This window comes from Amphiura filiformis, chromosome 3 (assembly GCF_039555335.1).
Source record: "Amphiura filiformis chromosome 3, Afil_fr2py, whole genome shotgun sequence".
NCBI lineage: Eukaryota > Metazoa > Echinodermata > Ophiuroidea > Amphilepidida > Amphiuridae > Amphiura > Amphiura filiformis.
In genome coordinates, this window is record NC_092630.1 from 32,328,746 (window position 1) to 32,355,739 (window position 26,994).

General features: G+C 34.7%; 1 protein-coding gene across 1 annotated transcript in view; it reads left to right on the forward strand.

Moving 5' to 3' along the window:
- Nucleotides 1–26,994, forward strand: part of LOC140148390 (uncharacterized) — a 54,690-nt gene that overhangs the window by 17,224 nt on the left and 10,472 nt on the right. Inside the window, exon 2 of the mRNA XM_072170317.1 lies at nt 26,302–26,391. Within this exon, the coding sequence (XP_072026418.1) occupies nt 26,302–26,391 (90 nt within the window). The remainder of the gene's footprint in view (nt 1–26,301; nt 26,392–26,994) is intronic.

The following is a 26,994-nucleotide window of genomic DNA, read 5'->3' on the forward strand; positions in this document are numbered from 1 at the left end:
TGACTGTTTTTGTATTGTTGTAAGTGCAACTTTCAAATCTGCACCTCACTACATTTAATTGGCTGGTGTTTTATTGTTTTTTAGGCTATCGTATCAAATGAGGTGTTAAAATGCGCAGAAATAAATTCTGCTTCCAACGCATTTTACAGATTTGTAATACAATAGCCCGGTTTTAAACAATGGCCATTATTTAAAAAAAAGGGGGGGGGGTAATTACTTTTTTTGAGATGTTTATCTGTTTTTATTCGTGAAAATCCAAGGCAAGAAAGAAAGAAGCAAATAAAGTAAGATTTAGCTATTTCAACATTGAATCACAATACCCGCAAGCCTTTAACAATGCAAGTTAGATTCTTTTAAAATATTTACGAATATGTTATAAAGAATCATACTAAAATAAACCTATTCAAATCATCGAAGTGTAATACCTGCTCAGTAAACGATTATTCACATCTGTGAATTGTTTGCACCTTTCAGAAATATTATTATTGTCTGCGCTCGTTCGATTGGTTCCACGAGGTCAGTGCTTTCTTGCTTATTTTACCGTAATTATTTCAAATCACACAATAGCCAGGTCATTTCAAGGAAAGGAACTTGTTTAATCTGCAAAAAAAGCAACACGATGCTCTTATCTAAGGTTAGACTACCCCGTAGTCCACTTGCCCATTGTGCATACTCTGGATATTGTATTTAAGCTTAAAACTCTGATTTAATTAATGTGTGCACAATTGATAGATTTTCACATCTGTTCTTTTCAGTCACCCTACTCCCTCTGTTTGTTAGCTTCCCAATCTAAGGTCAGGTGTCGAGAAGAGTAACAGATAGCTAAAATGGCATGTTATGGTAAGATTAGATAAGAAAACTTATATCGTGACATGATATTCTCATTTAATAATTGATTTGATGTTTGATGTGATTTACCATGTTCATGTGAATTGTACAGGTGTCATCCCGGGGGTGTTATATCATACGATGTGTAGCATTGTTACGGGGAGACGAGCTAGTCAGTCAGTCAGTCAGTCAGTCAGACACACCCCACACCACAGACACAGATTTTCTTACATTAGTCGAATGCAATAGGCTGGATTATATTGTATCAGAAATCAAAATACAGACACTAAAATGTAGAAATTTTGCGGTTTTTGTTTGTTTGTTTTTGCATCAAACATAATACAAAACAAATGCTCAGTTATTACTTGTATTGTTTAGATTGACACATATCAATTCAAAGTTGTAAATGATTGTAATTTAAAACAAGGCATAGGCTTGGCTTTTGGTCTTAAAATGGCAATTCACTGTTTTTCAATCACAATTTCTTAAATGTGATTTGCAACCGTTTTTGTGTTTGGTCTTAGAATTCGTAATTTTGTTAATGCAAAGTGATGTCTTCTTTAAAGGTGGTTCATGAATACCACATAAACTAAGGAGAACTTTCTTTTATGTTCTTGTAGTATGCATAAAAGTACGAGTTAAGTTGATGCGAATGATAAAATGGCAGATAACATCAGGTGATCTTTAGTCCAGTCAAATTGAGAAAAGGGGGGTTTGACTTGGTACTGTTTTTTTAACGGAAACCGATTTGGTGTTTACTTCGAAAATATCACCGAATAACATAATATAAAACGTATACCATTACATGGAGGGTGGAACACATAAAATTAGAGGAAAAGGTTTTATACAGGGGTCAAAAGTAGAAGATACTCCAATTGTGGCAGAACTTAGACTTTGCTCTAACTAAGTACAAAAGTTTAGTGGCTATAGGATGATAGAGGTTCAAGGTCATCCTAGGAATTTTTTTTCAGAATGCTCCGATGGTTTTCTTAGTCGTACCTTACATGAACCAAAATTTTACTGGTTGTACCATCTATGACATTCATTACATATTTACATATAAAGTAATTATGTTAGGGTCTACATTGTAGAAGAAATGCTCAATCAAATATATAATGAGTTAATGAGATAAATATCATCGTGATCAAGCGAGTGACAAAACGGCAAGTGACAAATCAAAATAATGAAACATATTTGTCCATTTCGTGATGCTTATGTAAGTTTTGAGACTAAAGAATATAGTGCAAAAATATATGCAAACGTAAAATGAATTGATATTGGAACTGGTTGGTGCATGATTGTTGCACCATTGTTTTTCATACATTTCTAAAAAATGTATCTGCTCAATGGCATAAGCTATGTTTATGACGTGATCGTATCTGCGTGTATTGATTTAGCAAATTGCCATTGCCTCCGTCATTTCGTTTTGTCGTCAACAAATTCAAAATATGAAGAAATCACATTAGTGGTAATATGGCTATGTATCTGATAATAACCTAGGGAGACTTTGGACGATTAAATTGATCCCTAAGAGCTCGTATACGGTATTACTTAACCGAGTCCCTCGTCGATGACTGTTGTTAATTTCTTATGTCATATTCCAAATGATGTACTGGACAATAGGACAAATCTACCCACAATGATGCTTGAAAATATTAAGAAGAAGCACTACCAAAATCATATAAAATAGAAACATACAGGCTTGATAAGATTAATAGTCTAGATAATGAACACAATGCAATTGTCTTACTTATTTCTTAATGTAATTAAATTGATATTGAATCCATTTGTTAAAAACCGTACTTGTGTAAATACAAACATCACAATGCATTCTACCCGACATAAACGATTAAAACTGATATTTATTTCGAAATTTAAAATGGACAATTGATCTTTTAGGTAGTTCCTTAGATGTTAGTCATTTGAAATAACACATTGCAAATTTGTTTTTAATTTCGCTAGTCATTCGCCGAAAATGTTGAAGGTTATAAATGGTAGCGGCAACGTTCAATGTAGTGTTGCTTTCTAAAGGTGCACTTGAATCTTGCAGGCACATTAACGGTAATTCATCATGTTGGAAGTAATGATACTATGCACTGTATTATTTGAGCATAGCAACATTCAATTGTTTTTGATGAATAATAGATGAGTATGTGCAAAATATTTATAGAGCGATTATGTTAGGGTCTTCATAGTCTATATAGGGGTTACTAAGTTTACCCTTAAATGTTCACAGTAAAGTGTCATGGGTACACAACCAGATTCCTATTACTGCCGCCCCAGAGGTACACCACTGTCCAGCTACTTCATTGGTACTCTGAAGTACCAGTTTGGGTTCTATAGAGTACACACAACGGAATCAAACGTACAGTACACACACTGGTACTGGATTGGTACTGTACTGGTACTCTAGAGTAGCCACAAAGTAGCTGGGCAACAGTGTACCTCTGGGGTCGTCAACAATAGGACTCTGGTAGTGTAGATGAAAATAACATTATATAATATAATTATGATCAGAGAAATAATTTGGAATGACTTTCAAAAAAATTTGGAGCATTCTGAAACAATTTCGCTAGGATAGCCTGAACCTTTTTTTTAGCCTATAAATGAAAACTAAATATTCTAGATATGGCAAGTTAGACGCTATTCTATAATTGTGACTAGCAGAATAAGTTGGTATATATTTTGCCACAATTGGAGCGTCCTCTATTTTTGACCTCTGTAAAAACCCTACCCCCTTAATTTACGTGTACAACTCTTTATAATTACAATGGTATATTTTTAATGTGTCAATCTGTGAAATCATCGAATAAACTATCACCAAAATGGGTTTGGTTCATTTGTGCTGTAGGTTAAAATGCAAATTGACTGGTCTATCTAATAATGAAAAATAAATGGATAGAGTACAATAAACAAATGTATGTAGTCGCAATACACACATGTCATTTAAAACAAAGCATAGGCTTTTGGTCTTAAAATGGCAATTCACTGTTTTTCAATCACAATTTCTTAAATGTGATTTGCAACCGTTTTTGTGTTTGGTCTTGGAATTCGTAATTTTGTTAATGCAAAGTGATGTCTTCTTTCAAAGGTGGTTCATGAATACCACATAAACTAAGGAGAGCTTTCTTTTATGCTCTTGTAGTATGCTTAAAAGTACGAGTTAATTTGATGCGAATGATAAAATGGCAGATAACATCCATAAGTGATCTTTAGTCCAGTCAAATTGAGAAAAAGGGGGTTTGACTTGGTACTGTTTTTTAACGGAAACCGATTTGGTGTTTACTTCGAAAATATCACCGAATAACATACATATATAAAACGTATACCATTACATGGAGGGTGGAACACATAAAATTAGAGGAAAAGGTTTTATACAGGGGTCAAAAGTAGAAGATACTCCAATTGTGGCAGAACTTAGACTTTGCTCTAACTAAGTACAAAAGTTTAGTGGCTATAGGATGATAGAGGTTCAAGGTCATCCTAGGGATTTTTTTTCAGAATGCTCCGATGGTTTTCTTAGTCGTACCTTACATGAACCAAAATTTTACTGGTTGTACCATCTATGACATTCATTACATATTTACATATAAAGTAATTATGTTAGGGTCTATATTGTAGAAGAAATGCTCAATCAAATATATAATGAGTTAATGAGATAAATATCGTCCTGAGCAAGCGAGTGACAAAACGGCAGGTGACAAATCAAAATAATGATACATATTTTGTCCATTTCGTGATGCTTATGTAAGTTTTGAGACCAAAGAATATAGTGCAAAAATATATGCAAACGTAAAATGAATTGATATTGGAACTGGTTGGTGAATGATCGTTGCACCATTGTTTTTCATACATTTCTAAAAATGTATCTGCTCAATGGCATAAGCTATGTTTATGACGTGGTCGTATCTGCGTGTATTGATTTAGCAAATTGCAATTGCCTCCGTCATTTCGTTTAGTCGACAACAAATTCAAAATATGAAGAAGTCACATTAGTAGTAATATGGCTATGTATCTGATAATGACCTAGGGAGACTTTGGACGATTAAATTGATCCCCTAAGAGCTCGTATATTACTTAACCGAGTCCCTTGTCGATGACTGTTGTTGATTTCTTATGTCATATTCCAAATGATGTACTGGACAATAGGACAAATCTACCCACAATGGTGCTTGAAAATAATAATAAGAAGCACTACCAAAATCATATAAAATGGAAACATACAGGCTTGATAAGATTAATAGTCTAGATATGAACACAATGCAATTGTCTTACTAATTTCTTAATGTAATTTAATTGATATTGAATCCATTTGTTAAAAACCGTACTTGTGTAAATACGAACATCACAATGCATTTTATCCGACATAAACTATTAAAACTGATATTTATTTCGAAATTTAAAATGGACAAATGATCTTTTAGGTAAATGAGTGAATGTTCTTAGTCATCCAGTAGTTTCAAACAGAGTTTTGGAATTAAATCTAATACTGGAACTTACTTTTTGCAACTATCACGTGACCAGTCCAACGGGTCAGTTGCCTGATGAAGTCTGGTGGTTCCAGACGCAACGTCGCAATAGTTGCAAAAAGTAAGTTCCAGTATTAGGTTTAATTCCAAAACTCTGATCTTTTAGGTAGTTCCTTAGATCTTACTCATTTGAAATAACACATTGCAAATTTGTTTTTAATTTCGCTGATCATTCGCCATATTTGCTGAAAATGTTCCAAGGTTATAAATGGTTACGGCAACGTTCAATGTAGTGTTGCTTACTAAAGGTGCACTTGAATCTTGCAGGCACATTAACGGTGATTCATCATGTTGGAAGTAATGATACTATGCACTGCATCATTTGAGCATAGCAACATTCAATTGCTGTTGATGAATAATAGATGAGTATTTTGCAACGAATCATATTTAAGCAAATGCATGTATCGTCTTTGGCGCCGTAATTTCTATTTTCTTAACATTGTGTTCATATTTAACAACCTACAGGGTATCCCTGAAAAAATCGTCAGAAACTTAATTGTTTGGGTATTTTAAGCATAACTAAATAATTGGTTTCACATACTTTTTGAATTTTGACAATTGACCACAACATTCTTGAAATATAAGAACTTTACGAAACTACCTCATTTCAAACCTTTCCACGGATTCAAATATCAATCGATGAGCTGTATTCGAGTGCTAATCACTGTGAAACATATTTTGTCCATTTCGTGATCTTACTAGTATGTAAGTTGTGAGACTTTGAATATAGTGACAGAATGGTGGTGGTGGGGTGTGTGTGGGGGGGAATGGGTGGCGTTTGTAAATGCCGTCTAACGAGGACCTACATATGGATACACACCGTAAAACGAGGACACACCTCCAAACGAGGACGTCCTCGTTTTGAAACTATGCCCAGGATGACGTAAATGATGCAAATATGCATATAAGATAGCATATAAGATAGGTCCCCATAGCGGGTATAGGACGGGTCTCAGTTGGATAGTAAGTTGCCTGGTGTGTTTGCGTGAGGTCCACGGTGTGTCGATTAAAAACGGGTGTGTAAGTCCTCGGTTAGATCCTTCTAAAGTCGAGGTCCTCGTTTGAACGTATTTACAAACAGGGGTGTGTGTGTTTCCTCGACGCAATTTAATAGGCACCTCTAGTAGGCAATGGTTGCACATCGATATGCTGATATAAAATGGTATTGCGAAAAAAAAACGTTACTAGAAATGTTACTGCAAAGTACAAGTAAGAGACTTTATCTAACTACAATGAAGTACCGTGTGGTGTGACCGAAAAGATGAAGTTCGTGGGGGTGGGGTGTTGGTGTGTATTGGTCTACTCGACTCAATCTAATTTGGTGGACAGCACATTGTCAATGATGACACACCGTTGTGGCTAATGCACTTTGAAGAAATTGAAATACTGTGTGCAGTAAAAAGAACAAAAAAACCTCTGTGTTCATTGGGTGATTGTACATGTTTGTGTGATTGTATGTTGAGGTGCGAGTGGACGCTTCTGTGTATATCTCTATTGTTTTACATTAATTTTTAGAAATGGGTACATGGAGTCTTCCCTAAACAATGACCCTTCTACTATATTACGAACGGGATGCCACATAATGATAATCAATATTATTTCCCCTGTACCGTTTGATTTTTTTGTTCCCTACATCTTAAAAACCTCTGAAAATAAAATCCCTCAACGTCTCACATCTTAAGTCACTGGTACCCAGTACATATAACTGCCATGCAAACCAATTCGGATTGTAACCAATTATTGACACTTTGATCAAATTTCTGGGGTACAATTTGAGGCCATTGACATCATTGCAAATGTGCCTGCATAGTAAATCAAATTTAAGGCAGTGAGGTATCACCCTTGTTCTATACCCTAGCTGTTATAAAAGCGAAGCCCAGAAAGGATGACTGCTGACGTTTGTGTGCTATGACGTCGACGGAGAGAGAACCTAGCTTACTCGTGTGAATTTGAACGCCATGTTTAAACCCTACCTTATGGCTGGTTCGCTGTCAGATAAATTATTGCATATCTAGATCAGTCTTTCTATACGCATTACCATAATGCAGGTGAAAACTCGATGCATTCTCTTCTTATGATTTAAGAGTTTAAAATATGGATATATTTCCTTTAAGTGAGGTACCAGAGCGCAGCATGCGATTTCGTATAAGCATATATAATAGGCCTAGTGGATTTTTACATAGTCTAAGATAAAACGTTCATGACGTTTCTGATTTCCAAATAAATTCGTGCTCAATTTTGGAGAGCTTATTTCTTTCTCCGCGCAATTGGCTTTTCCTTATTTCATGCAATTTATTTTTCTATGCCATTCGCATTTCCCTGCCAAATTTCATTTGTGCTACTTCTATATTCTCATATTTGGCAATGCCCCATAAAGCTGTGCTAACCTAATTTCGTAACTGTTTCTGTTGCTTCGTAAACTTCCTTGATTTGTAATAATTCTCAAAGCTCCACGTTATCCAAACAAAATATTGTTATTGTTTTCGTCAAATGAGCAATAAGTTTTTTTCCCGGGCAACCCCTGCAAAACGTATTATCTTTGTCAATTTCGCATTTTGTGTGCAAATCGTTGAACCCTGGGCCGCATGCTACATCACTCTGCATAATGAAGACACGTACACGCGTTCACTATAGTTTCAGTTTTATTTTACTATGCAGATACACATGAAAGTATACACAAAATATAAACATCTCAAAAAGAGTAATTAGTCCCATTTAAATAATGGCCATTATTCAAAAACGGGCTAATGTATTACAAATCTATCAAATGCGTTGGAAGCAGATTTTATTTCTGCACATTTTGACACCTCATATGTAGCAATTGACTAAATATTGACGTCACATCGTACCTTTAAATCAATGTAAACCAAGATTTGAAAGTTGCAGTAAATTCTATTGATTTGTATTCAGTATAATGGAAGGAAATCTGTGTAATAATATCTGACTGTTTTTTTTATTGTTGTAAGTGCAACTTTCAAATCTGCACCTCACTACATTTAATTGACCGGTGTTTTATTGTTTTCTGGGCTATCGTATCAAATGAGGTGTTAAAATGCGCAGAAATAAATTCTGCTTCCAACGCATTTTACAGATTTGTAATACAATAGCCCGTTTTTAAACAATGGCCATTATTTAAAGGGGGATAATTACTTTTTTTGTGATGATTATCTGTTTTTATTCGTGGAAATCCAAGGCAAGAAAGAAAGAAGCAAATAAAGTAAGATTTAGCTATTTCAACATTGAATCATAATACCCGCAAGCCTTTAACAATGCAATTCTTTTAAAATGCTTACGAATATGAATATAAAGAATCATACTAAAATAAATCTATTCAAATCATCGAAGTGTATTACCTGCTCAGTAAACGATTATTCACAAAATTTCACATCTGTGAGTTGTTTACACCTTAATTCAGAAATATTATTATTGTCTGCGCTCGTTCGATTGGTTCCACGAGGTCAGTGCTTTCTTGCTTATTTTATTCAAATCATACAATAGCCAAGTCAGTTCAAGGAAAGGAACTTGTTTAATCTGCAAGAAAACACGATGCTCTTATCTACGGTCAGGTGTCGAGAAGAGTAACAGATAGCTAAAATGGCATGTAATGGTAAGATTAGATAAGAAAACTTAAAATCGTGACATGATATTCTCATTTAATAATTGATTTGATGTTTGATGTGATTTACCATGTTCATATGAATTGTACAGGTGTCATTTCATACGATGTGTAACATTGTTACGGGGAAAAATACTTTACGAGCTGTCCGGCAGGCTTAATTTTTTCTGCAACCATAACGGGACGCAAAATTTTTATAACCCATAGGAGCACAGAGAAAAGGGTTAGGGTTAGGATTTAAAAAAATTTTGCGTCCCGTTATGGTTGCAGAAAAAAATTACGCGTCCGGCAGTCAGTCAGTCAGTCAGACATACCCTACCCAACAGACATAGATTTTAGTTTCTTACATTAGTCGAATGCAATAGGCTGGATTATATTGTATCAGAAATCATAATACAGACACTAAAATGTAGAAATTTTGCGGTTTTTGTTTATTTGTTTTTGCATCAAACATAATACAAAACAAATGCTCAGTTATTACTTGTATTGTTTAGATTGACACTTAACAATTAAAATTGGTAAATTATTGTCATTTAAAACAAGGCATAGGCTTGGCTTTTGGTCTTAAAATGGCAATTCAATGTTTTTTAATCACAATTTCTTAAGATGTGATTGCCAACCGTTTTTGTGTTTGGTCTTGGAATTCGTAATTTTGTTGATGCAAAGTGATGTCTTCTTTATAGGTGGTTCATGAATACCACATAAACTAAGGAGAGCTTTCTTTTATGCTCTTGTAGTATGCTTAAAAGTATGATTTAACTTGACACAAATGATAAAATGGCAGATAACATCCAAATAAAGTGATCTTTAGTCCAGTCAAATTGAGAAAAAGGGGGTTTGACTTGGTACTGTTTTTTTAACGGAAACCGATTTGGTGTTTACTTCGAAAATATCACCGAATAACATACATATAAAACGTATACCATTACATGGAGGAACACATAAAATAAGAGGGAAAGGTTTTATACAGGGGTCAAAAGTAGAAGATACTCCAATTGTGGCAGAACTTAGACTTGTTCTAACTAAGTACAATAGTTTAGTGGCTATAGGATGATAGAGGTTCAAGGTCATCCTAGGGAATATTTTTTTCAGGATGCTCCGATGGTTTTCTTAGTCGTACCTTATATGAACCAAAATTTTACCATATGACATCCATATAATAAAGTAATTATGTTGGTTTACAAAGTAGACGAATTCGGAGCTCTTATCAAATATATAATGAGTTAATGAGATAAATATCATCGTGATCAAGCGAGTGACAAAACGGCAGGTGACATATCAAATTACTATAATGAAACATATTTGTCCATTTGGTGATGTTTAATATGTAAGTTTTGAGACTTAAAGGAGGATTTCGTGATCCTAGCATCCTCCTTTTATTACATTTTTCAGTAGAAAATCTTATTCCCAAAATGTCAGTTGAAAAAAAGAATCTAGTGACAGAATGTAGTCAAACGTAAAATGAATTGAACTGGTTGGTGAATGATCGTTGCACCATTGTTTTTATACATACATTTCTAAAAATGTATCTGCTCAATGGCATAAGCTATGTTTATGACGTGGTCGTATCTGCGTGTATTGATTTAGCAAATTGCAATTACCTCCGTCATTTCGTTTAGTCGACAACAAATTCAAAATATGAAGAAGTCACATTAGTGGCAATATGGCTATGTATCTGATAATAACCTAGGGAGACTTTGGACGATTAAATTGATCCCAAAGAGCTCGTATATTACTTAACCGAGTCCCTTGTCGATGACTGTTGTTGATTTCTTATGTCATATTCCAAATGATATACTGGACAATAGGACACATCTACCCACAATAGTGCTTGAAAATAATAATAAGAAGCACTACCAAAATCATATAAAATGGAAACATACGGCCGTGATAAGATTAATAGTATATATGAACACAATGCAATTGTCTTACTAATTTCTTAATGTGATTAAATTGATATTGAATCCATTTGTTAAAAACCGTACTTATGTAAATACGAACATCACAATGCATTTTATCCGACATAAACGATTAAAACTGATATTTATTTCGAAATTTAAAATGAACAATTCTGATCTTTTTAGGTAGTTCCTTAGATCTTAGTCATTTGAAATTACACATTGTAAATTTGTTTTTAATTTCGCTAATCATTCACCGTACTTGCTGAAAATTTTGAAGGTTATAAATGGTCGCGGCAACGTTCAATGTAGTGTTGCTTACTATTAAAAGTGCACTTGAATCTTGCAGGCACATTAACGGTGATTCATCATGTTGGAAGTAATGATACTATGCACTGTATCATTTGAGCATAGTAACATTCAATTGTTGTTGATGAATAATAGATGAGTATGTGCAACGAATCATATTTAAGCAAATGCATGTGTCTTCTTTGGCGCCGTAATTTCTTAACATTGTGTTCATATTTAACAACCTACAGGGTATCCCTGAAAAAACTGTATCGTCAGAAACTTAATTGTTTGGTGTTTTAAGGCCACAACTAAACATAACTAAATAACTGGTGTGGTTAAGGAATAAATCAGCTATCACATACTTTTTGAATTTTGACAATTGACCACACCATTCTTGAAATATAAGAACTTTACGAAAGTACCTCATTTCAAACCTTTCCACGGATTCAAATATCAATCGATGAACTGTATTCGAGTGCTAATCACTGTGAAACATATTTTGTCCATTTCGTGATCTTACTAGTATGTAAGTTTTGAGACTTTGCATATAGTGACAGAATGGTGGTGGTGGGGTGTGTGTGTGTGTGTGTGGGGGGGGTGGGTGGTGTGTTTCCTCGACTCAATTTAATAGGCACCTCTAGTAGGCAATGGTTGCACATCGATATGCTGATATACAATGGTATTGCGAAAAAAAAACTACGTTACTAGAAATGTTACTGCAAAGTACAAGTAAGAGACTTTATCTAACTACAATGAAGTACCGTGTGGTGTGACCGAAAAGATGAAGTTCGTGGGGTGGGGTGTTGGTGTGTATTGGTCTACTCGACTCAATCTAATTTGGTGGACAGCACATTGTCAATGATGACACACCGTTGTGGCTAATGCAAGAAATTGAAATACTGTGTGCAGTAAAAAGAACAAAAAAACCTCTGTGTTCATTGGGTGATTGTGCATGTTTGTGTGACTGTATGTTGAGGTGCGAGTGGACGCTTCTGTGTATATCTCTATTGTTTTACATTAATTTTTAGAAATGGGTACATGGAGTCTTCCCTAAACAATGACCCTTCTACTATATTACGAACGGGATGCCACATAATGATAATCAATATTATTTCCCCTGTACCGTTTGATTTTTGTTCCCTATATCTTAAAAACCTCTGAAAATAAAATCCCTCAACGTCTCACATCTTACGTCACTGGTACCCAGTACATATAACTGCATGCAAACCCGGGATGCAAACCAATTCGGATTGTAACCAATTATTGACACTTTGATCAAATTTCTGGGGTACAATTTGAGGCCATTGACATCATTGCAAATGTGCCTGCATAGTAAATCAAATTTAAGGCAGTGAGGTATCACCCTTGTTCTATACCTTAGCTGTTATAAAAGCGAAGCACAGAAAGGATGACTGCTGACGTTTGTATGCTATGACGTCGACGGAGAGAGAACCTAGCTTTACTCGTGTGAATTTGAACGCCATGTTTAAACCCTACCTTATGGCTGGTTCGCTGTCAGATAAATTATTGCATATCTAGATCAGTCTTTCTATACGCATTACCATAATGCAGGTGAAACTCGATGCATTTTCTTCTTATGATTTAAGAGTTTAAAATATGGATATATTTCCTTTAAGTGAGGTACCAGAGCGCAGCATGCGATGTCGTATAAGGCCTAGTGGATTTTTACATAGTCTAAGATAAAACGTTCATGACGTTTCTGATTTCCAAATAAATATAGTGAATTCGTGCTCAATTTTGGAGAGCCTATTTCTTTCTCAGCGCAATTGGCCTTTCCTTATTTCATGCAATTTATTTTTCTGTGCCATTCGCATTTCTCTGCCAAATTTCATTTGTGCTACTTCTATAAAATATAAATAAACGCATATTTGGCAATACCCCATAAAGCTGTGCTAACCTAATTTCATAACTGTTTCTGGTGCTTCGTAAACTTCCTTGATTTTTAATAATTCTCAAAGCTCTGCGTTATCCAAACAAAGTATTGTTATTGTTTTCGTCAAATGAGCAATAAGTTTTTTTCCCGGGCAATCCCTGCAAAACGTATTATCTTTGTCAATTTCGCATTTTGTGTGCAAATCGTTGAACCCTGGGCCGCATGCTACATCACTATGCATAAAGAAGACACGCGTTCACCAGTTTAGTTTCAGTTTTATTTCACTATGCAGATACACATGAACGTATACACAAAATATAAACATCTCAAAAAGAGTAATTAGTCCCATTTAAATAATGGCCATTATTCAAAAACGGGCTATTGTATTACAAATCTGTAAAATGCGTTGGAAGCAGATTTTATTTCTGCACATTGTGACACCTCATATGTCGCAATTGACTAAATATTGATGTCACAGCGTACCTTTAAATCAATGTAAATCAAGATTTGAAAGTTGCAGTAAATTCTATTGATTTGTGTTCAGTATAATGGAAGGAAATCTGTATAATGATATCTGACTGTTTTTGTATTGTTGTAAGTGCAACTTTCAAATCTGCACCTTACTACATTTAATTGGCCGGTGTTTTATTGTTTTCTGGGCTATTGTATCAAATGAGGTGTTAAAATGCGCAGAAATTAATTCTGCTTCCAACGCATTTTACAGATTTGTAATACAATAGCCCGTTTTTAAACAATGGTCATTATTTAAAGGGGTGTAATTACTTTTTTGAGATGTTTATCTGTTTTTATTCGTGGAAATCCAAGGCAAGAAAGGAAGAAGCAAATAAAGTAAGATTGAGCTATTTCAACATTGAATCACAAATACCCGCAAGCCTTTAACAATGCAAGTCAGATTATTTTAAATGCTTACGAATATGTTATAAAGAATCATACTAAAATAAACTTATTCAAATCATCGAAGTGTATTACCTGCTCAGTAAACGATTAATCACATCTGTGAATTGCTTGCACCTTTCAGAAATATTATATTATTGTCCACGCTCGTTCGATTGGTTCCACGAGGTCAGTTCTTTCTTGCTTATTTTAATCAAATCACACAATAGCCAAGTCAGTTCAAGGAAAGAAACTTGTTTAATCTGCAAGAAAACACGATGCTCTTATCTAAGGTCAGGTGTCGAGAAGAGTAACAGATAGCAAAAATGACATGTTATGGTAAGATTAGATAAGAAATCTTAAAATCGTGACATGATATTCTCATTTAATAATTGATTTGATGTTTGATGTGATTTACCATGTTCATATGAATTGTACAGGTGTCATATCATACGATGTGTAGCATTGTTACGGGAAGAGGATACTTTACGAGCTAGTCAGTCAGTCAGACACACCCCCACCCTACAGACACAGATTTTCTCAGTAGTCGAATGCAATAGGCTGGATTATATTGTATCAGAAATTATAATACAGACACAAAAATGTAGAAATTTTGCGGTTTTTGTTTGTTTGTTTTTGCATCAAACATAATACAAGACAAATACTCAGTTATGACATGTTTTTTTAATAGATTGACACTTAACAATTCAAAGTTGTAAATGATTGTCATTTAAAACAAGGCATAGACCTAGCTTTTGGTCTTAAAATGGCAATTCACTGTTTTTTAATCACAATTTCTTAAGATGTGATTTTCAACCATTTTTGTATTTGGCCTTGGAAGTCGTAATTTTGTTAATGCAAAGTGATGTCTTCATTAAAGGTGGTTCATGAATACCGCATAAACTAAGGAGAGCTTTCTCTTATGCTCTTGTAGTATGCTTAAAAGTACGAGTTAATTTGATGCGAATGATAAAATGGTAGATAACATCCATAAGTGATCTTTGGTCCAGTCAAATTGAGGAAAAGGGGGTTTGACTTGGTACTGTTTTTTAACGGAAACCGATTTGGTGTTTACTTCGAAAATATCACCGAATAACATACATATAAAACGTATACCATTACATGGAGGGTGGAACACATAAAATAAGAGGGAAAGGTTTTATACAGTGTTCAAAGGTAGAAGATACTCCAATTGTGGCAGAACTTAGACTTTGCTCTAACTAAGTACTATAGTTTAGTGGCTATAGGATTAGGCCTATAGAGGTTCAAGGTCATCCTAGGGATTTTTTTTCAGAATGCTCCGATGGTTTTCTTAGTCGTACCTTACATGAACCAAAATTGTACTGGTTGTACCATCTATGACATCCATTGCATATTTACGTATAAAGTAATTATGTTATGGTCTACATTGTAGAAGAAATGCTCAATCAAATATATAGTGAGTTAATGAGATAAATATCATCCTGATCAAGCGAGTGACAAAACGACAGATGACATATCAAATCTATAATGAAACATATTTGTCCAATTCGTGATGCTTATGTAAGTTTTGAGACTAAAGAATATAGTACAAAAATATAGGCAAACGTAAAATGAATTGATATTGGAACTGGTTGGTGAATGATCGTTGCACCATTGTTTTTCATACATTTCTAAAAATGTATCTGCTCAATCCCAGCAAACACAAAACGTTTTTGACATCATTCGCAAAAGGTTATAAAAGGTTGTCAGAAAACGTTTAAATGTCGGGTTGTCGGGTTATATAAAGGGTACATTAACGATATAAAACGTTTTCACAACATTAAATAACATTTGTTGGTAATTTACTGCACAGCAATTAACACAAATGTTTTACAGAAAACATTAAAATGTCGGGTTATATAAAGGGTATAAAAACGTTTTAATAACATTCCAAAAACATTTTTGAAAACTTGGTACAAATCATTCTAAACAGAATGTTATCTTGGGATGAAAAACTATTTTGCAAACAATGTTTGCCCAAAATATTTACAATAACGTTTTTAAAATGTTTTCACGACCTATAACCCGACATTTAAATGTTATTAAAACGTTGTAAAAATCATTTTAAGAACATTTCTGTGTTTGCTGGGTGCAAATACTTTAACATAATGTTATTTAAGTGTTGACAAAATATTTGGCCAAAAATGTGTGCAAAAATAGTTTACATTGACATTTCGAAAACATTTTTAAAATATTGTTGTAGTGTGTGTTCATACAAAACGTTTTAAAACGATTTCATGACCTTTATATAACCCGACATTTTAATGTTATTAAAACGTTTTTACCTAAACCAAAACCCAAAATATAACTTATTTAAAACGTTTTAAAAACGTTTTTGTGTTTGCTGGGATGGCATAAGCTATGTTTATGACGTGGTCGTATCTGCGTGTATTGATTTAGCAAATTGCATTGCCTCCGTCATTTCGTTTAGTCGACAACAAATTTAAAACATGAAGAAATCACATTAGTGGTAATATGGCTATGTATCTGATAATAACCTAGGGAGACAATGGACGATTAAATTGATCCCTAAGAGCTCGTATATATTACTTAACCGAGTCCCTTGTCGATGACTTTTATTGATTTCTTATGTCATATAGACGAATCCAACGAGCCAAGTCATGGTCAGGATTTGGTCGGCCATGACGGGTCCCCACATGCACCAAACTGGTGTAGTGACTGCCCAATTGGGTGGATTAAAGCCGCTTAAAATTCGATGTTAGATTCTTTTGTGTTGTACACTGTCATTATTCTTTTGTCTACGTGTAACACAGGTGATAGAATGCAGTTTAAAATACCCTCCAAGGCCGCATCATTTCACATTTTAGGTGAGATGGAGCCGACGGGGACCTAACTTTGGCAGCCATTGAGGTGTAGGAATGCGTGAAATTGGATTCGTCTATATTCCAAATGATATACTGGACAATAGGACAAATCTACCCACAAGACAATAAGAAGAAGCACTACCAAAATTATATAAAATAGAAACAGACAGGCTTGAACACAATGCAATTGTCTTACTAATTTCATAAAAATGTAATTAAATTGATATGGAATCCAGTTGTTATAACCCATACTTGTGTAGATACGAACATCACAATACATTTTATCCGATATAAACGATTAAAACTGATATTTATTTCGAAATTTAAAATGGACAAATGATCTTTTATGTAGTTCCTTAGATGTTAGTCATTTGGAATAACACATTGCAAATTTGTTTTTAATTTCGCTAATCATTCGCCATATTTGCTGAAAATGTTGAAGGTTATAAATGGTAGCGGCAACGTTCAATGTAGTGTTGCTTACTAAAGGCGCACTTGAATCTTGCAGGCACATTAACGGTGATGCATCATGTTGGAAGGAATGATACTATGCACTGTATCATTTGAGCATAGCAACATTCAATTGTTTTTGATGAATAATAGATGAGTATGTACAAAATATTTATAGAACGATTATGTTAGGGTCTTCATAGTCTATATAGAGGTTACAAAGTTTACCCTTAAATGTTCACAGTAAAGTGTCATGGGTACACTACCAGATTCCTATTGATTGCTGCCGCCCCAGAGGTACACCACTGTCCAGCTACTTCATTGGTACTCTGAAGTACCAGTTTCGGTTCTATAGAGTACACATAACAGAATCAAACGTATAGTACACACACTGGTACTGGATTGGTACTGTACTGGTACTCTAGAGTAGCCACAAAGTAGCTGGGCAACAGTGTACCTCTGGGGTCATCAACAATAGGACTCTGGTAGTGTAGATGAAAATAACATTATATAATATAATTACGATCAGAGAAATAATTTGGAATGACTTTCAAAAACATTTGGAGCATTCTGAAACAATTCCGCTATAGGATAGCCTGAACCTTTTAAGCCTATAAATGAAAACTAAATATTCTAGATATGGCGAGTTAGACGCTATTCTATAATTGTGACTATAGCGGAATAAGTTGGTATATATTTTGCCACAATTGGAGCGCCCTCTATTTTTGACCTCTGTATAAACCCTACCCCCTACGTATTCAACTCTTTATAATTACAATGGTATACTTTTAATGTGTCAATCTGTGAAATCATCGAATAAACTAACACCGAAATGGGTTTGGTTCATTTGTGCTGTAGGTTAAAATGCAAATTGACTGGTCTATCTAATAATGAAAATTCAATGGATAGGCCTAGAGTACAATAAACAAATGAATGTAGTCGCAATACTGTACACACATGTATTGGTCGGTCTATGAATTTCGAAAATATTTGGCGAGACTAAGTCGGAGCCCTTATGCGCAATGAAATATATAATGAGTTAATGAGACAAATATCATCGTGATCAAGCGAGTGACAAAACGGCAGGTGACATCTCAAATTATTATAATGAAACATAGTTGTCCAATTCGTGATGCTTATGTAAGTTATGAGACTTAGAATATAGTGACAGAATGTCGTTAAACGTAAAATGATTTGATATTTTAACTGGTTGGTGAATGATCGTTGCACCATTGTTTTTCATACATTTCTAAAAATGGATTTGCCGTGTATGACGTGGTCGTATCTGCGTGTAATCGATTTAGCAAATTGGTATTACCTCCGTCATTTCATTTAGTCGTCAACGAATTCAAAATATTAGGAAGTCACATTAGTGGCAATATGGCGATGTTTCTGATAATAAACTGGAGAGACTTTAGACGATTAAATTGATCCCAAAGAGCTCGTATGTATATATTACTCAACTGAGTCCCTTGTCGATGACTGTTCTTGATTTCTTATTAGCTAAATGTCCTATATCAGATATTGCAAATGATATACCGAACAACAAGACAACTCCAGTCACAATGGTGCTTAAAGATAATAATAAGAAGCACTACCACAATGATATAAAATGGTAAGAGACAAGGTTAATAAGATTGGTAGTCTAGATATATATGAAAGACAATGCAGTTGTCTTACTTATTAAATAAATGTAATTAAATTTATACGGAATCCAGTTGTTAAAACCCGTACATGTGTTGATATGAACATCACAATGCAATTTCTCCGATATAATCGATCAAAATTGATATTTATTTAGAAAAGTAAATATATTCTGATCCTTTTTAGATAATTCCTTACAGATGCATTTCTGATCCTTTTTAGATAATTCCTTACAGATGCATGCTGTCATTTGGAAAAACACATTGCAAATTTGTTTTCAATTTTGCTATAGTCGCTCGCCATACATTGCTGAAAAGATTCAAGGTTATAAATGGTTACGGCAACGTTCAATGTAGTATTGCTTACTACAAGTGCACTTGAATCTTGCAGGCACATTAACGGTGATTCTTCATGTTGGAAGTAATGATACTATGCACTGTATCATTTGAGCATAGCAACATTCAATTGTTGTTGATGACTAATTAATGAGTATATGCAACAAATCATTTATAAGCAAATACATGTATCGTCTTTGGCGCCGTAGTTTCTTAACGTTGTGTTCATTTTTAACAACCTAGGAGCGAAATGATAAAGATACTACTGTGGGTAATTAGTTGTAGGGTTATATTTAAGATAATAATATTTAAAATGGGACATTGGTAAAGATTCGGGTTAAGATCGGGCTTCGTAATTTGTTAATGCAAGGGGATGTCTTCTTTAGATAGTGCCAATAATTCAGGAATACCCCGTAAACTAAGGAGAGCTTCCTTTTACGCTCTGGTAGTATGCTTAAAACTTGATGCGAATGACAAAACGGCAGATGACATCAAGGATAAGTGATCTTTAGCAGTCAAATTTAGGAAAAGTGTGGTTTGAATTGGCACTGTTTTTTTTTTTTTTTTGCAAAACAAACCATTTTGGTGTTTTAATACTTCGAAAATATCACCGAATAACATATTAAATGAATGCCACGACAGCATGGAGAGTGGAACACATAAAATAAGAAGGAAAGGCTTCGTACAGTAGGGCTCACAAATAGAAGAAGTAGGTCTATATTCCAATTGTGGCAGAACTTATACCAACTTAATCATATAGTCACATTGGTATAGTTTACACTAAGGACAATAGTTTAGTGGCTACAGGTTCAAGGTCATCCCATGAAAATTGTTTCAGAATATGCTCCAATAGTTTCAAAAAATATAGCAAATTCTTTGTCGTACCGTATATGAACCAAAAATGTACTAATTGTACCATCTATCAAATCCATTGCAATTATGTTAAGGTCTTCATAGCCTATAAAAGGAAAAATATAGATTTGAGATATGGCGAATTAAACGTTATTATATATAATTGTGACCAGAGGAATAAGTTGGTATATATGTTGCCACAATTGGAGCGTCTTCTATTTTTGACCCTGTATAAAAACTTTCCCCCCTTACTTTATGTGTTACACTCTTCATTATATGTTAATCTCTCAATTTTTCGAATATAATTACACCAAAATGGGTTTGGTTTCATTTGTGCTCTAGGTTAAAATACAATTTGACTGGTCTATTTAATAATTAAAATTCAATAGATTGAGTACAATACACACATGTATTTAGTCGCAATACACACATGTATCGGTCGGGCTATGCATTTCGAAAATATTTGGCGAGAATAAGTCTGAGCTCGTATATGCTCAATCAAATATATAATGAGATAAGTATCATCATGATCAAGCGTGTGAAAAAAAACCGCAGGTGACATCTCAAATGACTATAATGAAACATATTTGTCCATTTCGTAATGCTTATGTAAGTTATGAGACTTAGAATATAGTGACAGAATTTGTCGTTAAACGTAAAATGATTTGATATTGGAACTGGTTGGCGAATGATCGTTGCACCATTGTTTTTCATGCATTTCTACAAATGGATTTGCCGTTTATGACGTGGTCGTATCTGCGTGTAATCGATTTAACAAATTGGTATTACCTCCGTCATTTCATTTGGTCGTCAACGAATTCAAAATATTAGGAAGTCACATTAGTGGCAATATGGCTATGTATCTGATAATAAACCTGGAGAGACTTTAGACGATTAAATTGATCCCAAAGAGCTCGTATATGTTACTCCACTGAGTCCCTTGTCGATGACTGTTATTGAGTTCTTATTAGCTAAATGTCCTATATTGCAAATGATATACCGAACAACAAGACAACTCAAGTCACAATGGTGCTAAGATAATAAGAAGAAGCACTACCAAAATGATATAAAATGGCAAGAGACAAGGTAATAAGATTGGTAGTCTAGATATATATGAAAGACAATGCAGTTGTCTTACTTATTAAATAAATGTAATTAAATTTATACGGAATCCAGTTATTAAAACCCGTACATGTGTTGATATTAACATCACAATGCATTTTCTCCGATATAATCGGTCAAAATTGATATTTATTTAGAAAAGAAATAAATTCTGATCCTTTTTAGATAATTCCTTACAGATGCCTTTCTGATCCTTTTTAGATAATTCCTTACAGATGCATGCTGTCATTTGGAAAAACACATTGCAAATTTGTTTTCAATTTTTAATACTGTAGTCGCTAGCCATATATTGCTGAAAAGATTCAAGGTTATAAGTGGTTACAGCAACGTTCAATGAGGTGTTGCTTACTAAAGGTGCACTTGAATCTTGCAGGCACATTACCGGTGATTCATCATGTTGGAAGTAATGGTACTATTCACTGTATCATTTGAACATAGCAACATTCAATTGTTTTTGATGAATAATAAATGAATATGTGCAACAAATCATATAAGCAAATACATGTATCGTCTTTGGCACAGTAGTTTCTTCACGTTGTGTTCATTTTTAACAATCTGAGAACGAAATGGTATGATACTAATGTGGGTAATCAGTTGTAAGGTTATGTTAAAAATAATTATATTTAAGATTAGGATATAAGTTAAGATTTGGGTTAGGTTCGAGCTTCGTAAATTTGTCAATGCAAAGTCTTCTTAGTTAGTGCCAATAATTCAGGAATACCCATAAACTAAAGAGAGCTTCTTCTTACGCTCTTGTAGTATTCTTAAAAGTTGATGCGAATGGCAAAACGGCAGATGACATCTGTGATAAGTGACCTTTAGTCCGGTCAAATTAAGGAAATGTATGATTTAACTTGGCGCTGTTTTTGGATGTTTAATACTTCGAAAATATCGCCGAATAACATACCATTACATGGAGAGTGGAACACATAAAATAAGAAGAAAAGATTTTGTACAGGGTCAGGGGAGGATCAAAAATACTCCAATGGACATGATGGAGGCAGAACACCTAGGCATATTTACCAACTTAATCCTATAGACACAATTGGTACAGTTTGTCCTTACTAAAGGCACTAGTTTAGTGGCTACAGGGTGATAAAAGTTCAAGACAATCGTAGGGAAATTGTATTAAAATGTTCCGATACTTAAAAAAATATTGCAAATTCTTTGTCGTACCGTATATGAACCAAAAAATATTACTTGTACCATATATGAAACCCATTGCATATAGACCAATTTTTAACAACCTAAATAGAGGTTATCCACTTTACTCATGCGTAACTTCTAACAAAAGGCGCTGATTCCCGTAGTATTCCTCATTCAAACCAATTCAATGCACGACCTCGGAATTACTTGACTTAGGCGGGCTATTTTGAAACAGTCATGGTTGCACATGCAGGTACTTCTTTTGAAAGTCCTAAACAAGGTATAGCAGTCGTTGATAGGATATGCGACTTATAGAACACGGATAACCTCTATAGTGAGATAATATAGATACAATTAGTTAATTACTTGTATGGTTATATGTAATGTAATTATATTTAAGATTAGGACATAAGTGAAGATTAGGTTAGGGTTAGATAAAAACATAACCATAACAAAATCAATCATAAAATGTCATAATCGGAGATCGACGTACTAGCTGATAATTATACTCTCTACCAGGACATCTTTCGTGTTTTGAATAACATTATATATTGTGAAAATAGCATACGCATTTCTACTATTATTTTTTCTTTAGTATCAATTTCGAAATTTGATAGTGACATAGCGTAACAATATAGCCGACGTTAGCGTTCGGAGGAGATAAACTACTCAGCAATCCATTGTAAGTCATTAAAGAAAATGTTTAGCATCATTATCAAGGCAGCCAGCAATAATGTTACGTAGAGCAAATCTACGGCGCTTTACTCGCTATGAATAAATAATGATACAATAAAAATTTGAAGAGATGGAAAGGTTCTAGCGGGGACTTGATGTTCAGGATAAATCTGTACATTCGAAACAGGTGTTACATTGCAATATTGCAATGGGTGAATGGGTGCTTTACGCAAATATCGTCCTCTTCAATTCATCTACTTGCAAATAATATTTGCAGGTTGTAACATTAATAAGAAAAAATATAACTGATAGGTAAAAAAATGAGGACAAAGTAATAAGTGGTTGATGTCGTATTCCGAAATCCTACCTGGAATAAGATCTGGGTCTATCCTCTGGAGAGATATTTCACAACTACGTTGAAGAAATATTTGTCAGATTACTATATTGCGGATCAGAAACTCACCTGTTGCATTTTTCTTTGATCTACAATCCAGGAAAAAAGGTTCACACACTTTGCCTGTCTTTTGGTATATCTCTTCCCCCGCTCCCCCAATTCAATGTTGGACCAAGCCATGTTGTCAACAGGTCCGTGAGACCCTCTAACATTGAAAAATGGGGAGTGGGGAAGGGTGAGATATAGGGGGAGTCTGTGCTTCACATTATATTGCATGCATGTTTCACTCGCCTCTCCAATTTTGATAGGGCACGCATTTCCATTGTTTAGTGCTCTGGTGCAAGTGTGCCAACTATTTTTTCCTGGATTGTAGTGTACACTGTTTCTGCTTTGGGTTCGCCGCAATTTCCGGTTCGCTACAATTTTGTATTAATATGTGTATAAAGGTTTCTGTAGCAATTTTAAATCAGCCAACACAAAAATAAATGATTAAATTGTTTGTTATAAGTAATTTGAATAAAGTAAGTTTTTATATACCGTATTATTTGTACATATAGTGTACATGTATGTTTTCCTGTTCTTGGCTCTCCAACAATTTGCAGTTGGTGTGTAGTTTTGGAAGATTGCTCTTACACGTGGTTAAAAAAGTTTGAATAGCCCCCTGGGGTCAAATGTTATAAACTAATACGATACAAAAAAACAACAAAAAACTGCGCGGATTTCTGGTTGTCCAATGAACATGATGAACTCACGCTATTTATTTATGTACACTAAATAAAGTTTATAACATTTGGCCCCAGGGGGGCATTCAAACTTTCTGTGTGCGTACAACTTTTAAGAGCCATATTTTTAATGCGCCTCCTTCTTTCAAAACTGCTACATTACAAGTGGATGTCAATTTGATAATATCAGAATAATGTTGGCCAAATTTAGGAATCTTATCCTACCCAAAACTCAAATTTAGTCTCCTTATCTGCCATGTTAGGCTAATTCACTACATTATGAGCACCATAATGTAAACTCATGGAAAGCACATTTTCTATTTAAAATTATTTGACACCATATCCCGACACACCCCAATAAATATTTAGCCCGTGCGGTTTATGCAGATCCCTTTCAGACTAGTCTTGACACTTCGTAAAGAATTACGTGAAGTCAAGTCTGTACAATGGTATTGCAAAAAAATTGGAAAATCTACATTACTATAGCGATTTGCACTGTGTGTTGGGGAGGGTATGTCACCTTTGTTTCTTAACAGTGTATTTCGGTTATATTTATAAATGCGCTTTTATAAATTCGCACGTGACCACCTCCGCGCTGCCATAACAGCTTATAGACAGTCTCGAAGTGACCTTCTACATAGCGAGTGGTAACAGCAAAATTGATTTATTTTGTTCAACTTTGTGATTTAATATTGTAAACGTTTCCGTCGTTGGATATTTTTTCCGTCGTCTAATACTTTCAAAATGTTGTTTTTGATAGCATGTTACAAATTCGGAATTGCAAAATGTGTATTAAATTTGCAATTTTAATTAATACGTAAATTTGATGATATTTCTCTACTAATTTCCTATCCTTTTCTGTATAGTGGTCAATGCATGAGGGTTTGGTCACGCTTGCTGGTCTTGGTATGTCGTGCCCATGTGTCACGTGCGTATTTATAAAGCGCATTTAACCGAAGTACACTGTTAAAAGGACATTCATTTTGTGAGGAACAGGTTTTTTGGTTTTTACGAAAAGCCTAAAACTGTTCGAAAACTGAAAGTACACCTGAAACAAAGGTGTGATATGCGTGGGAGTGATATGAATGAGAATGTGTAGATTTATGTCGAGAGTAAGTGAGTGAATGTATGTGTTATATTTAGTGTACGTAGCTGGGTGTTCCAGTCAGAATAGGGTATTGCTGATAAGTATTACTTCTCACTCTATAACGTATCGAACGGATGTTTCATATGTACTTGATTCAGGTGCATGGACAGAACATTTCGATCACGCAATTCCACTTTAAAATAAGGGCATAGGCAAATGACTGTGTCACTTACTATGCTTACACTGGCAGCCTTTGATACGTGCATTAAATACGTGGATTCATATACAAAGTTTGTCTCATATACTCCCCGTGTGTCAATTTTGGGCGATGCATGCTGAATATTTATATGAAAACATAAACAAGATCTGCATGTCTGTTTGTGACTGTGAATAAGAGCTCGAAAAGACCATTGTATACAACTACGGTGTTTACAACTCGTGTATATTTTTTTACTTCGATTCATTTTGCATTTCCTTTCCTTTACATGTATAGACGAATCCAATTTCACGCATTCCTACACATCAGTGGCAGCCATGGCTGGGTCCCCGCTGAGTATATCTCACCTGAAATGTGAAATGATGCGTCCTTGGCGGAATTCTAAACTGCATTCCATCACCCGTGTTACACGTAGACAAAAGAATGATGAAAGTTTGCAACACAATACAATATAACAACGATTTTTAAGCGGCTTTAATCCACCCAATTGGACATTCACAACACCAGTTTTGTGCGCCGGGGACCCAATAATGGCCGACCAAATCCTGACCATGAATTGGCTCGTTGGATTCGTCTATACAAAACCATATTTATGTGGTTTTTTGAAGTGTATTTTGAAAACTGTTAATGAACATTGATTCTGTTTTACCTTTATTCCCTCATATATTAAAAACGCATCACTGCCAGTTCATGTCGGTATGAGCCAAGGTATGATCATACCTAAACCAGGGTTTTCCTGTCAAACAAAAAGTGGCAACTCCTCAACGTGTTTTAATTTCTTTTCCCCTAAGCCATACAGTAATATACACAGTGACTGTAAAATGACGCTTATGACACTTGTGATGCTTTGTTTAATTACAGGGACAAAATGCTGCTACGGCCTGTGTTGTGGCCCTGGGCTAGCGCTTGGAATAGTGGCCTGTGTCTACTTCATTATTATACTACCTTCAGGTGAGCTATATATTTGCCTTGTTTAGAATTAGAGAATGCGATATTAAAGTAGCTTTTAGAAATTTTGACAAGCAGAGAACTAAAAGAAGATAAACAACGTAGTTGCAAGGTGCAATCATATAGAGTTGCTTATAACTGACCACTTCATACCGCTGATGGCGTAGGCTACACAATAGTTCTCGCTTTCAGTTTTCCGCTTCGCTAATTCGGGCCTGATTGGAGTTAGTCGAGCCAAATTGCCATCAACGGTGGGAAGTGCCAATTATAAGAAAACTCTAAGATGTAATACTCGATTTGCTAATCTAATGCAATTGTTAATATCTGAAAAAAGGAGTGTACCCTTCAAAATGGACCCTTTCATACGGCGCCGTTGATGGTCTGGGCAGCTGTGAGCTACACAATAGTCCTCGCCTTCAGTTTTCCGCTTCGCTAATTCCAGCCTGATTGGAGTAAGCCGAGCCAAAACGCCACCAACGGTGGGAAGAAAAAAAAAAAAAAAAAAAACTTTAGGAAGTAATACTGATTTTGTTAATCTAATTCAATTTTAATAGCTGAAAAAAGGAGTGTAACCTTCAAAATGGAGCAGCTTTAACTTTTAATCAA